Here is a 14,310-nt window from a genome sequence, read left to right as displayed (position 1 = left end):
CAATAAAGGCCATGGTTTGTGCTATCCTGCCTGTGGGAAGTGCAAATAAAAGATCCCTTACTGCTAATTGGAAAGAGTAGCCCATGTAGTGGCGAAAGCGGGATTCCTCTCAAAATCTGTGTGGTTCTTAACCATATGTCTGACGCCATATTTTTTGTTTATTATTATTTCTCTGAGAATTGAAAGTCTGTGTAACCCAAATATGGGTCACGAAAAAACATTTTCAGGTAACCATTTCATTTTGCATAACAAATATATCATTACGTGAACAGTGACAATAATTCGTAAACAACTAAAATGTAACATGTCAATGAAATGGCTGTCAACAATGATCAATGTGGTAAGCAGGCCTCTGGACATGACGCGAGTATATAAATTAATGCTATTATGTAAAAATTTACTATTAAACACTACTGGTCTGAATCTGACACCCCTAACAGCCTAAGCGAATAAATTAGCCTACATACAGCTCTCAGTCTGTGGACTAATTAGGACTAGATCTGGCACTTGCCAAATTCGCCAATTGTGAATTTTGAAAGCAATTGATGAATTTTATTTTAGTTTGGCGAAATAATTTCATATAATAATTGACATTTTTTTTAGAAAATAACTGATAATTTCTGCTATTTTTGAAGTTTTAATAGACAATTTGGTAAATTCTTTTGCTCACCCAAAGCTAGCCCTGGTAATATTTAATGTCACACCGATCAGTTTCATTATAATAATATGAAATAAAAAATAATAGATATTTATTAAAGCTAAAACTGACCAAATGAGAACAAAAATGGGTTATGCAAAACTAGACTTTGCGTGAACAAAACAATACTTCGCTCACTTTTCACAGGCCTGAAATGAATTCTTGAAATACTGTCAAGACCGTTCACCATCTTTTAATTCATTATATAGCTGTTGAACAAAGCAGACAGATCTTTACAGGACGTAATGATATATTTTAGTTAACTCACCGTGTGAAAAGGAAAGAAGACTACTTTTCACTGCATATACTAATCTTTATTACAAAAGATTTATGCGAAGGGATATAACTCTTACAAGTGTATAAGCTAGCTGTGTAAATCATGCTAAATGCATGGGCTGTCCAGATATGTTTGCATATTATCGGGGGGGGGGGGGGAGGTGTGTTTACTCTGTGGTGATCAAATCCTACAGAGTGGGTTTAAATACATGCTCCCCCAGAGAAAATGTATTTAGAGAAAAAAAAGAAAATTTGCTTGAGCTGGGAGTGGGGGATGGAGTGGAATGTTCGGCTCCTCCCCCCAAAAACCCTACCCGCTGCTCACACCTGCCAGCTGCCTATCACTGTCAAGCAGCAGTGAAGCAGTCATCTATGGGTATTATCATCTGAAAAAGGGTTAAAGTTTATGTGAGTACTCACAGCACTAAAGTCGAGAAGATCGTTGAGTTCCTTGTCTGTCGGCACAGTCATTCTGTCGCCCAGCCGAACATGGACCTGCCCCGAGCGACTGGAAAAGAAAACTCATTTGTAATTCATGTTAAAAATCAACATCAAATTTTACTGGTTTTACTTGTAGAAACCGATATACAAGTATATGCAGCATAACCAGCATACAAATTATATAAATCTTAGAGAAAGAACAAGATACATTTTTGCATTAGTAGCAAGGGATCTTTTATGTGCACCATCCCACAGACAGGATAGCACATATCACAGCCTTTGATATACCAGTCGTGGTCCACTGGCTGGAACGAGAAATCGCTCAATGGGCCCACCGATGGGGATTGATCCTAGACCTTTACCCCGAGCTATAATCTGCCTCCAATGGCTATTGGATGTCAAACATTTGGTAATTCTGACATACATGTAGTCTTAGAGAGGAAACCCATTAAAAGTTTTCTTAGCAGCAAAAGATCTTTTATATGCACCATCCCACAGGATAGCACATAGCACAGTTTTTGTTATACCAGTTGTGGAGCACTGTCTAGAACGGAAAATAGCCCAACAGCATTTGATTCATTTAGTTTTTGTTATACCAGTTGTGGTGCACTGTCTAGAACGGAAAATAGCCCAACAGCATTTGATTCATTTAGTTTTTGTTATACCAGTTGTGGTGCACTGTCTAGAACGGAAAATAGCCCAACAGCATTTGATTCATTTAGTTTTTGTTATACCAGTTGTGGAGCACTGTCTAGAACGGAAAATAGCCCAACAGCATTGGATTCATTTAGTTTTTGTTATACCAGTTGTGGTGCACTGTCTAGAACGGAAAATAGCCCAACAGCATTGGATTCATTTAGTTTTTGTTATACCAGTTGTGGTGCACTGTCTAGAACGGAAAATAGCCCAACAGCATTTGATTCATTTAGTTTTTGTTATACCAGTTGTGAACACAATCAAAAAACCAAAACAAAAACAATACAACCAAAAAAAAACAAAAAAAGTGCACTGTCTAGAACGGAAAATAGCCCAACAGCATTTGATTCATTTAGTTTTTGTTATACCAGTTGTGGTGCACTGTCTAGAACGGAAAATAGCCCAACAGCATTTGATTCATTTAGTTTTTGTTATACCAGTTGTGGTGCACTGTCTAGAACGGAAAATAGCCCAACAGCATTTGATTCATTTAGTTTTTGTTATACCAGTTGTGGTGCACTGTCTAGAACGGAAAATAGCCCAACAGCATTTGATTCATTTAGTTTTTGTTATACCAGTTGTGGTGCACTGTCTAGAACAGAAAATAGCCCAACAGCATTTGATTCATTTAGTTTTTGTTATACCAGTTGTGGTGCACTGTCTAGAACGGAAAATAGCCCAACAGCATTTGATTCATTTAGTTTTTGTTATACCAGTTGTGGTGCACTGTCTAGAACGGAAAATAGCCCAACAGCATTTGATTCATTTAGTTTTTGTTATACCAGTTGTGGTGCACTGTCTAGAACGGAAAATAGCCCAACAGCATTTGATTCATTTAGTTTTTGTTATACCAGTTGTGGTGCACTGTCTAGAACGGAAAATAGCCCAACAGCATTTGATTCATTTAGTTATTTTTATGTAGGTACACTGCCACATATGCACTATTTCATCATATGCATGTAGTGGGGTCGAACTGATTTGTGGCGAACTGATTCAGTGATGAAACATCTGCTGCCTACATAAAGACTTGCTGCCGTTTTGCATTACGCTCACATTACTATTACAGTAACACTTTTGGGGAGCCAGTGTATAGAAGAAAAAAAAACATTATTATTTAACTTAGTTGAATAAAATAATATGGGTAGGTGTATTATTGTCATGGATGTGTCATATAATAGATTAGTTATTAATGTCATGGGTGTGTCTTATAATTGATTAGTGGTGGTCAAATATTATTTAGTCAAATGTAGCATGTGAAAGCCAATGGACAGAAGACAATTGTCGGTTCGGGTTTTTTTCTTTTTGTATGATCGTAGCGTTCTTCTGTTATATATTCATGCTTTCACCCACGGTGGCAGGGCTTAGAACTTAAGAATTTGTCTCACACAGCAATTTTTAAAAGATTTACCAAGGGTAAAACAGTCCACCGATGGCAATTTTGAGCCTGCCTATTGCAATTCTTTTTTAAAGTGACATTTGCAGCAAATAAACCTGACTAAAAGGCTATCTTGTTATATGTAGACATCTTTTAAATGTATAAATGTTAAATATTGGCAGATAATGTACACCAGGTGTGTACATTTCGCCATTGTTGATGAGCTCTACTGACGGCACAAAAGTGCCATCGGTGATGCTCTCTACCTACGGCTATTTATATCTCAACAACGGCGGCAATTGCTGGCGGTGCCTTCGTTAGGTTTGAGCCATGTGGTGGCAAAACTGCATACATCGCCACAGAACCGATGCCTGCCCCGTAGGAATAAAAGTCTATGATATTTAAAATATCTTTAAAATGAATACATAAACTATTCGAGTATTAAAGAAAAGAAGAAAATGTTCATATATGGCTTCAGTTTACTTGACATTTTCATTGGTCAGCTGTTGACAACAGACACGCCCGCGGCCTTGATAATGGCACAAAACTAGACAAAACGGAGCTCAGGTTGAAATGAGTGATAAAGATATTAATTCTAAGAATATAGAATGTAATAAGAATTAGTTGCTTAAAAAAAAAAAAATTCGAGTGAATTTGAAAAAAATCTGGTATACCAAGTTATCATTGCAGCACAGCATTTTCTTTCAATTTCATAATTGTTTCTGGTAAGCTAAGTCTGTCAGCTATTCCAGGTCAAACATTTGGTAATTTTGACATATAATCTTAGAGACGAAACTTGCTATATTTTTCCATCAGTAGCAAAGGATCTTTTATATGCACCATCCCATAGGCAGGATAGCACATACCATGTTCTTTGATATACCATTACCAGCCATATAAGCCAGGTAAGTGCTATATATCACTGGGTTAGGTCCCACCATTGTTTTTTGTAAATACACATACACACACATATATAATATCTGGAGGTAATATCCAGTTTTTACTACATTAGAAATATGAGAAACTCAATGAATACACAAATGCTAATACTGTAAAAAGGTGTATTCAGTGTGTAATTTTACTTTAAATTTTAATCAAGGTTCAAGCACACTGTCCTGAGCACACACCTCAGCTATCTGGGTTGTCTGTCCAGGACAGTGGGTTAATTGTTAGTGGTTAGTGAGAGAGAGAAAAGGGTGTCATGGTCTTACCCACTGAGTCGTTAAAACTCGCTCTGGGTGGGAGCCAGTACCGGGCTGCGAACCCTGTACCTACCACAAGGCATTATGTCCGATGGCTTAACCATGACACCACTGAGACTGGCAGGACGTATATAGGAAGCGGGGGGGGGGGGGGGGGGATAGGGGACAAGTGCCCCCACTTTGTAGCAGCAGCGATGGATTTTAAATATTTCTGCATACATGTATTTATATATATATATATATATGTGTGTGTATGTGTCTCCCCCCCCCCCCCCCCACTTTCTGGTCCCTTCCTACACCCGTGGGTTGTGAATATACAACTGCTGATATTGTAAACAAGAAAGTGTATTCAATGTGTAATTTTACTTGTTACATCTTACAAAGACTTTGTTAGTCCGAACAATCTGAACAATGGCAGGACACTCGGACAGTCTTTGACTGCCCACAAAGGTAAAGTATGTGTCTAACAATACATGGAGCTCGTTAAGGTAGCCACGTACTTGAATGAACTTCACACACCTGTTTGAACTGTCATGGGTCAGTGGACACAATCATAAGAGTGGAAATGACAATCTCATCCCTGTGGTCATGGGTCAATGAGTCTGACCACAACATCGAACTTTGGAAAATTCAGTTTTAAAATGCGCTGCGATGTCATTAAAGAAACATTCCCTTCATTTCAAGCAGTGATGATCATGTGACCATCATGTGACCACAACATAGAATATTTAACAGTTATCATTTACTGTAGTCACCTGGGCATGCATGCAGGTGACTAGAGATGTGCGGTGTAACCGGAACAAAGGAAGAGAATGTTTTATTTAATGGCACACTCGAACACATTTTATTGACAGTTATGTGGCATCAGACATAACAAATGGTTATGAACCACACAGATATTGGGATGAAACCGGCTGTTGCCACTTCATGGGTTACTCTTTTTGATTAGCAGCAAGGGATCTTTTATATGCACCATCCCACAGACAGGGTAGTACATACCACAGCCCTTAATATACCAGTCATGGTGCACTGGCTGGAACAAGAAATAGCTCAATGGGCCCACTGATGGGGATCGATCCCAGACCGACAGCGCATCCAGCGAGCACTATACCACTGAGCTACATCCCACCCTCCGTGTAACCGGTATACCACAATATAAATTTTAAACAACATGTATGACAATATTTGTCTAGCGTTCCGGTATATTTTGTGTGTTAGTGCACATGCATTATGTTTTTAAACAAAAAACACCTTCAATTGTTCAGAACGAATCTTGATTAACTGGTGTATCATTTTATTTCCAGTTATATAACATGTACACATGTATGAAATTAGAGCACTTCATAAATTCCAATAATTGAGAAAAGATCTTTGCAATAAGGTGGTACATATCGCAATTCTGGTTCCTGTATAGCAATAAGCGAATTTTGGCAATACCAGAGGCGGATCGGTGTGTGTGTGGCAGCCCCCCACATTTTGCAACAGTTATAATTTTATTATATATTAAAATTTTCTTTTTTTTCATGATCCCCTCCAAACCTCCCCAAAAGTTCCACTGACATTCTGCCTGATGTCACTGGGGGCTTCTCTAAATGGATTTTCTGGATCCAGCACTGAATACTCATCTCTATACAACACGTACAGCTCTATACAACACGTACAGCTCTATACAATACGTACATCTCTATACAACACGTACAACACGTACAGCTCTATACAACACGTACAGGTGATTGGCTAAAACTGGAAGCTAAACTACCATAGCATAGATATTTTCTGGATCCACCACTGAATACCCATCTCTATACAACATGTACAGGTGATTGGCTAAAACTGGAAGCTAAAGTACCATAGCATAGATACTTTTGTGCAATTTCCATTCTACCATACAAAGATTCTCAAGAAAACCACTGTTTATACTAAGTGGCAGCACATTATAAATTTAGCAGTTTAAAAATTAAAAGATTATGTGCATTACTGTTGAATCTGTAGTTACAGGTAAATGTAATAGCAAAGTATGGCACTTTTGTCTTGTATTAGGATTACACCTGAACACAAATGTATTCACTATAATAATAATAATAATGTTGTACTATGTTAAAATCATTAAGCACATGTGAGTACATATATTTTACAAGTTGCACACATGTACTTAAAAGTTTGTAGTCAAATGATTACAAGTTAAAACAATGTACCAGGTTGTCTAATGTTTGTACATAATACAATTAACAAAAAGGTACAATGTACACTAACAGCTTTAGGTCTTCCTAACCAGAGAACAGTCGAACCCCCACTGATCCAGCCTGTACAATGTACACTAACCACTTTAGGTCTTCCTAACCAGAGAACAGTCGAACCCCCACTGATCCAGCCTGTACAATGTACACTAACCACTTTAGGTCTTCCTAACCAGAGAACAGTCGAAACCCCACTGGTCCACTCTGTACGATGTACACTAACCACTTTAGGTCTTCCTAACCAGAGAACAGTCGAACCCCCACTGGTCCAGCATGTACAGTGTACACTGACCGCTTTAGGTCTTCCTAACCAGAGAACAGTCGAACCCCCACTGGTCCAGCCTGTACAATGTACACTGACCGCTTTAGGTCTTCCTAACCAGAGAACTGTCGAACCCCCACTGGTCCAGCCTGTACAATGTACACTAACAGCTTTAGGTCTTCCTAACCAGAGAACATTCGAACCCCCACTGGTCCAGCCTGTACAATGTACACTGACCGCTTTAGGTCTTCCTAACCAGAGAACAGTCGAACCCCCACTGGTCCAGCCTGTACAATGTACACTGACCGCTTTAGGTCTTCCTAACCAGAGAACAGTCGAACCCCCACTGGTCCAGCCTGTACAATGTACACTGACCACTTTAGGTCTTCCTAACCAGAGAACAGTCGAACCCCCACTGGTCCAGCCTGTACAATGTACACTGACCGCTTTAGGTCTTCCTAACCAGAGAACAGTCGAACCCCCACTGGTCCAGCCTGTACAATGTACACTAACCACTTTAGGTCTTCCTAACCAGAGAACAGTTGAACCCCCACTGGTCCAGCATGTACAGTGTACACTAACCTCTATAGATCTTTCTAACCAGGTCCTTCTAACCAGAGAACAGTCGAACCCCCACTGGTCCAGCATGTACAGTGTACACTAACCTCTATAGATCTTTCTAACCAGAGAATGTTTGTGTGCCCCCACCCCCACCTTTTGGAACCTTCCTACGCCACTGTATGTTCAATTGTCATTGACTTATTGCTAATCTATTTACAACTGCATATAATCAAAATTTTAAAAATAAAATGTTCCTTGAAATGTCCTAATCTTTTCGTAAACCCTGTTTATTTTGATACTAGGTGTTAATTATGTATTATGTTACTAGCTTGTAAGCCAGCATTGCAGGGCTAGCTCTGGGGCCCTGCGGGAGCAAAACATTTCACCAAATTGTCTATTAAACTTTAAAAATTGACAGTTACTTTTTTTTTTACAAAAATTGCTTATTATATGAAATTATTTCACCAAATTAAAATAAAATTTGCCAACTACTTTCAAAATTTGCAATTGGTGAATTTGGCAAGTGCCAGAGATAGCCCAGCAATGCTCTTGTGAATTGTATGATGCAGATAACCAAAATTTTAAAAAAAAACGTTCCTGGAAACCTCCCAATTGTTGTCATAAACCCTGTGTTTATTTTGATACTAGGTGTTAATTATGTATTATGCTAGTAACTAGTCTGTAAGCCAGCAATGCTATTGTGAATTGTATGATGGGGACCAGTGAACTACGCCAGATGGCAAACCAGGTGGCACGCACAGCTGAAATCTGCAGCTTGGAAACAGATATCATTAAACCAAGAAAGGCAACAGTTGGAAAATGCAGGTGTAGCCATGCACACGTTGTATTGTCTCTCTCATTACGGACTGTCGACATGTATAGAATTGTTTACAACGCCACTGGTTATATAATATGGCAAAACAATAACATAGTTGGATGCTTAAGTTAAAGAGTTGGAATTTTTTTTATAGAAAAGTAAAAATAAAAGGAATCGAATGCCAAGACAAATGTTACGTTATTACGTTTGTCAGTACGCAATGCACGTGCAAACTTTGACAACGTCGTGACATTGACGCGCGCGCATTGGAAACTGACCGCTCGGTAGGAAATACGGCGACGACGGAGCTGGCAGATCGCTGGATGTGGCGAATTTCGGATACAATGGATCGAAAGAAACGGGCCAAAATGGCGACGGGAGAGCACGTTCCCTCTTACCTTCCTGGAATACGGTCCCAATGGTGCTGATCGCCCGCGCCCCGGTCAGGATTTTGCATCACTCAGAAAAGTCCGTCAGTCCGTGCGTCTATCGGTAAATTTCCCAGTGTTTTTGACGTATTCTTACGTAGGTCCTTGCACCTTAAAAAACACTTTCTGACATAGTCCTATCCTCTTTGTGATGACGCCGGCCGCTTTACAGACATTTAAATATCCATCCGCGGGATCTTTCAATTGATTTCCGATCTTGACAGAAGCGATACGGTGGACTTTGTATATTTAAATAATTAACAGTTGCAACAAACATCGTAAAATGATGCTATTGCACATTGATATCTTGTATTTCTGCAAAATAATATCACCTGTGGAACTATGTTAAACCGCGGATGGGTTCTGTAGAGAGCTGTGTGCTGAGGCCAGTGTTTTCATCCTTTCTTCCAGGCGGCCATTGTAAACCAGCAGCTGATTGGTTTGATTGACAGACAGATACAAAAATATGTCCAATCAAGCCGAGGGATTTCCTCGTAGACCCCAGATAAAGGAGGATTTCCCTGTTGAGGTGTTGCCTACACGTGTCGGGGGCTTTTGAACGCCACCAAGAGGCGATTGGAGATTTAATCGGTCTTGTCTCCCAGCTAATGTATGTCACCCGGAGCTAAAACGTTAGGTGTTATATTATTTACAAGTGGTGGTAAATTAACTTAAACACACTGGAGGTTATTACAAATGCAGCCTCCATTTTTTGTGAAGGCCGTGTGTTTTTTCTAATTCCTCTTCAGTTAACAGCTAAAGAAAATTATAACTTTAGAAAATATGCAATTCAGTGAGGTGGTGTACTTATACCTCACGGTCCGTTATGTTCAAACTTTCCTGTCCTGGACGAAGGAGCCGGCGTAAGCCGCCACTTGCATCCATAACAGGCGTGCGCTACAACAGCTTTCTCTGAATATGCACGTCAAGCCCTATAACCTGACCTGACCTATGTTCAATGTGTATATATATTTGTATATATATATTTGTTTAATGTAAAAGGAAATCATTCACCAACTCCGACCTGCCCTGGAATTGGCCACTGGCGATACTAGAGACTAAAGTCCTGGGTGGGCGTGCCTGAACCTTCGGGATATGGGCACGCAAAAAGAGTTTCCTTTCCTTCTACCAACTTTAATCATATTGTAAGTAGATTTTTTTTTGCCCCAAACAGTCGACTGGAAAATATAGCGGGTTTCCTCTAATACTACACGTGTCAAATATGTCTGACCAAACCTACCTAACGAAATATAGTTAGCCGTGCATAATGGTACAGCGTTTGACTATTTTTTATTTTTTTTATTAAACCTAAAAACAAATTTGTAATATTTTTTTGGATATATGTCATACTTGCCTATGCAGAAAGACAAGACCCCCCCACCCCACACACACACCCTGAAGAAGCGTTTAAGACATATAAGCAGGCACGGCGGAAGCAAGTAGACGTGGGGGGTGGGTGGGGGGGGGGGGCTGACAGATCGCTGGTGCAAAGCAAAATATCTAGGGTTTCGGGTATGGTCCCCCGTAAAGGTTTGAAAACTAGATGTCCTAAAATGCAATTTTCTGCATTCTACAAGTAAAATTCATCGCTGCCTTGTGATTTACTACCAATAATATTGTTGATTCAGAATTATTGGGGGGCTACTCCGTCGTGCCTGGGGCCAATTTCACAAAACATCGTAAATTTACGTCTGCGATTAGCAGTTATACCAGGGCCGTAGCTAGGATTTTTTGTTTTGGGTGGCATCTGAGTAGTTAATAGTCTAAAACTCCTTAACCGGTTAAGAAGAGAATTTTGTTTAAGTTTCTATAATGTTTTCCGGATTTTTCCGCTAGCTACGGCCCTGTATACCGGTCATATGTTTACCGTCTATTTCATGCAGAAAATTACATTATTACTTTAGATAATTTTAATTACAAACGAAAATTTAAAATGTATACTTCTAACTATATTTATTATACTTTTAACAATAATAAGAATTGTGGTTTGGTCGATGTACGTTTACGTGCAAAACTAGGCTTGTGAAATTGGGCCCTAATTAGGAATTAATATATGGCATAATATAATTAAATAATCGTCAATTGCAACAAACATCGTAAAATGATGCTACTGAACATTAATATCTTGCATTCTGCAAAGTAATATCACTTGTGGAACTATGTTCAATCTATAGCAAAATACTCATTGATCGTAAACCTTTTGTTTATAAAAAGTGAGGAAAAGCCTTATTTTAAGGGGATCCGAGTGATGAACTAGAAAATTTCAGAACATTTGAAAGTTTTCAAACAGTAAGAATTAAAAACAAACTACCTAGACTATTCTTCCATAATAAAAGGCAATTGAATTCAATTTATACTATTTAAAGAAAGAGTTTGAAAATAAAAATAAACCGACTTTCCGATAAAAAATTACAACTAAACAAACCGCAAACGGTTGAAGTGTTAAAGGGCCATACCTAGTTTTTAGACACTATCGCATATTTCTGACTATTATAACCGTTTTTGATAACTGAAATCATACTTAACTTAGATTTTATTGTTTAGATTATCAATTTCCGTACATTCGAAGTGTTTTTTGGTCATCCTGGTGTTTTTAATATCACAAAATGCATTTCTCATGTTTTTAAAAACGCACATGCGTCTGAGAAGTAACAGTTATGGAGTCGAGTTTTAGTCTATTTTTAAAGGGTATTTCACCATTTCAAAGTCACAGACTGATGGTTTACTCAAATGTAACTTTATCCAAATGTGTTACGGGTTCGTAGATTAACTAAACTTAAGTGTTAATTTTCACGGGTTAAAACTAGGGTATGTCCCTTTAATAAATAACTACAAGTTGATAACCCCAAAACAATAATACTAAAAATAATAATAAAAATTTGTTAACAACTATTTTAGTTTAATTAATATCCTACAAACGTAGGATTACAAAAATAAGTCTATAGACTCATTGAGTTGTCCCTTTCCACGGAAATCTTTAGTAAAAGGCGAAAGATTTATTCTGTGAAATGAGACCAGAGTTACTTATCAATCGGCTTTTGTGACTTTATAAGAATTGTAAAACATTACGGCTGTGGTGTTCTGAATTTTGTAACATCATTAATAGTAATGAATTATTCATTTAATAACAAAAGTTTATAAACTAAAGGTTACTTACATATATGATATTTTGCTATATTATGTATTTACTTTTATGACTGACACTATTGTAGTTATCCATGTATATCAAAACTACTGACAAAAGCATTCGTTGATAAAATAACAAGGTTAACGCCGTGTTAACGTCCCACAGGTGCCCTTTTGTGGGTTGAGTCATGGTGGTATATAGGCTAGTATGCATGAACCGAGTCGACCAAGTTTGTTTTGTTTAACGACACCACTAGAGCACATTGGTTGATTGATTGATTGATTGATTAATAATCGGCTATTGAATGTCAAACATTTTGTAACTCTGACATAGACTTTACTGTTAGAGAGGAAACCCGCAACATTTTTCCATTAGTAGCAAGAGATCTTTTATATGCACTTTCCCACGAACAGGAAAGTGTATACCACGGCCTTTGACCAGTTATTATGCACTGTTTGGAACGAGAAGAAAAACCCAATTAGCTAAATGGATCCACCGAAGTGGTTCGATCCTGCAACTCAAGCACCTCAGGCGAGCAATCAACCGATTGAGCTAAAACCTGCCTGGTAAGTGGTAGGTTCGCAAATTAGGACCAGTTCCGGCCCATAGGAACCGGGGTGTTGTGGGGCTGTACCCACTCCCCCACCAAAAGACGAAAATGTACGGTTTTTGTCCTACCCTATATTTAATTAACAAAATATATATAGTTCCCCCCCCCCCCCTCCATTATATATTGCCACCGCCCCACCCCACTCCAGATATCATTCCTACGGACCTGCAGCTCGAACCCAATAAAAAACGAGATTTACAGGAACTAACTTGTGTTTGTAGCATATTTTGTAAGCTGTTTTCGACTGATAAGAAACGAGATTTACAGGAACTAACTTGTGTTTGTAGCATATTTTGTAAGCTGTTTTCGACTAATAAGGAAGGAAGGAGATGTTTTATTTAACGACGCACTCAAAACAGTTTTATTTACTGTTATATGGCGTCGGACATATGATTAAGGACCACACAGATATTGAGAAAGGAAACCCGCTGTCGCCACTTCATGTGCTACTCTTTTCAATTAACAGTAAGGGATCTTTTATATGCACCATCCCACAGTCAGGATAACACATATCACGGCCAGTCGTGGTGCCCAATGGGCCCACCGATGGGGATCGATCCCAGACCTACCGCGCATCAAGCGAGCGCTTTACCACTGGGATACGTCCCACCCCTCGACTATTAAAATATTGTAACAACTATACTAGTATTACATATTAAATATATTTTCTTGTTTAGAATATCAGTGTCTATAATATATGTTCAATGTGTTTCCGATCGTATAATATTTGTAAGGAGCCCAAACTGGATTTGGTATTCCAATAATTTCATATGTATGGGGGAAAAAGTTAGGAAATAAAATGAAGTTTGACCGAATGCAAACACTGGGACGATTAGAAACACGTTTAAAGGCGAAGACCTTAGTTTCAACCTCTAAAACTGGACACTAAGTTGTGTTAAGTTACAAACTTGTATAACACATTTGGATAACGTTATAAGAAAGTGAAACAAGAGTCTGTGACGTTGAAACGGTAAAATATCGTTAAAAATAGACTAAAACTCGTGTCCACAACTGTTGCTCATCAGACGCACGTGCGTTTTAAATAAATAAATTAATTAAAAAGCATTTTTGTTGTATTAGAAATACCAGGATGATCAGAAAAACTTCGGTTGTACGGAAATGGATCATCTAACCATAAAATATATTAAGTAAGGTTTGAATAATTTTTCAGTGATCATAAACGACTCTAGTTGTGAAAAATATGCCTTAGTGTTTACAAACTAGAGTCCGTCCCTTTATCATACAACCACTAATATTTTATTCAGAAAAATATATTTTATATGTAATTACAGTCGTTTAAAAGTCTGTGTTGGTCGACAATCGCTGAAAACTCCAGATAGTCCCTTTCACCGATCACTGAAAAGATACAGTGTAAACTAACTTACATTATCTGGTTACCATATTATAACATCATGTACAAATATGAAATACAAGCTCAAATGCACTTTTAAAAAACTCGTGTGTGCTCGCTTTGAACGGAGATCGTCAAAAGTATACGCTTGATTCGTCGCCTGTGCCGCCATAGCTCGGCAAAGCACAAACGACAGCCTGTTGTCAATTTCAGTTAAAGTTACATTCTCT

The 14,310-nt window shown here is 38.4% G+C and overlaps 1 protein-coding gene and 1 non-coding gene across 7 annotated transcripts in view; both read right to left on the bottom strand.

Moving 5' to 3' along the window:
* LOC121373365 (transcription factor 12-like) overlaps positions 1-9,145 on the bottom strand; it is a 162,176-nt gene extending 153,031 nt beyond the window's left edge. For 5 of the 6 annotated variants that reach the window (XM_041499965.1, XM_041499966.1, XM_041499967.1 and 2 more), the window contains exons 1-2: positions 8,963-9,145; positions 1,394-1,481 (exon numbers count right to left, since the gene is read on the bottom strand). In XM_041499965.1, the coding sequence (XP_041355899.1) occupies positions 1,394-1,481; positions 8,963-9,021 (147 nt within the window). In that variant the 5' untranslated portion in view covers positions 9,022-9,145. The remainder of the gene's footprint in view (positions 1-1,393; positions 1,482-8,962) is intronic. The other variant, XM_041499969.1, reaches the window with a different exon arrangement.
* Positions 9,146-11,900: 2,755 nt separating this feature from the next.
* On the bottom strand, positions 11,901-12,015 carry LOC121373855. The gene has a single exon (XR_005958147.1). It is a non-coding gene; the product is annotated as a U5 spliceosomal RNA (small nuclear RNA).
* Between the last annotated feature and the right edge of the window lie 2,295 nt (positions 12,016-14,310).

The sequence above is a fragment of the Gigantopelta aegis genome, chromosome 5 (assembly GCF_016097555.1).
Source record: "Gigantopelta aegis isolate Gae_Host chromosome 5, Gae_host_genome, whole genome shotgun sequence".
In the NCBI taxonomy this organism is placed as follows: Eukaryota; Metazoa; Mollusca; class Gastropoda; order Neomphalida; family Peltospiridae; genus Gigantopelta; species Gigantopelta aegis.
This window is presented reverse-complemented; position numbering and strand designations above follow the sequence as displayed.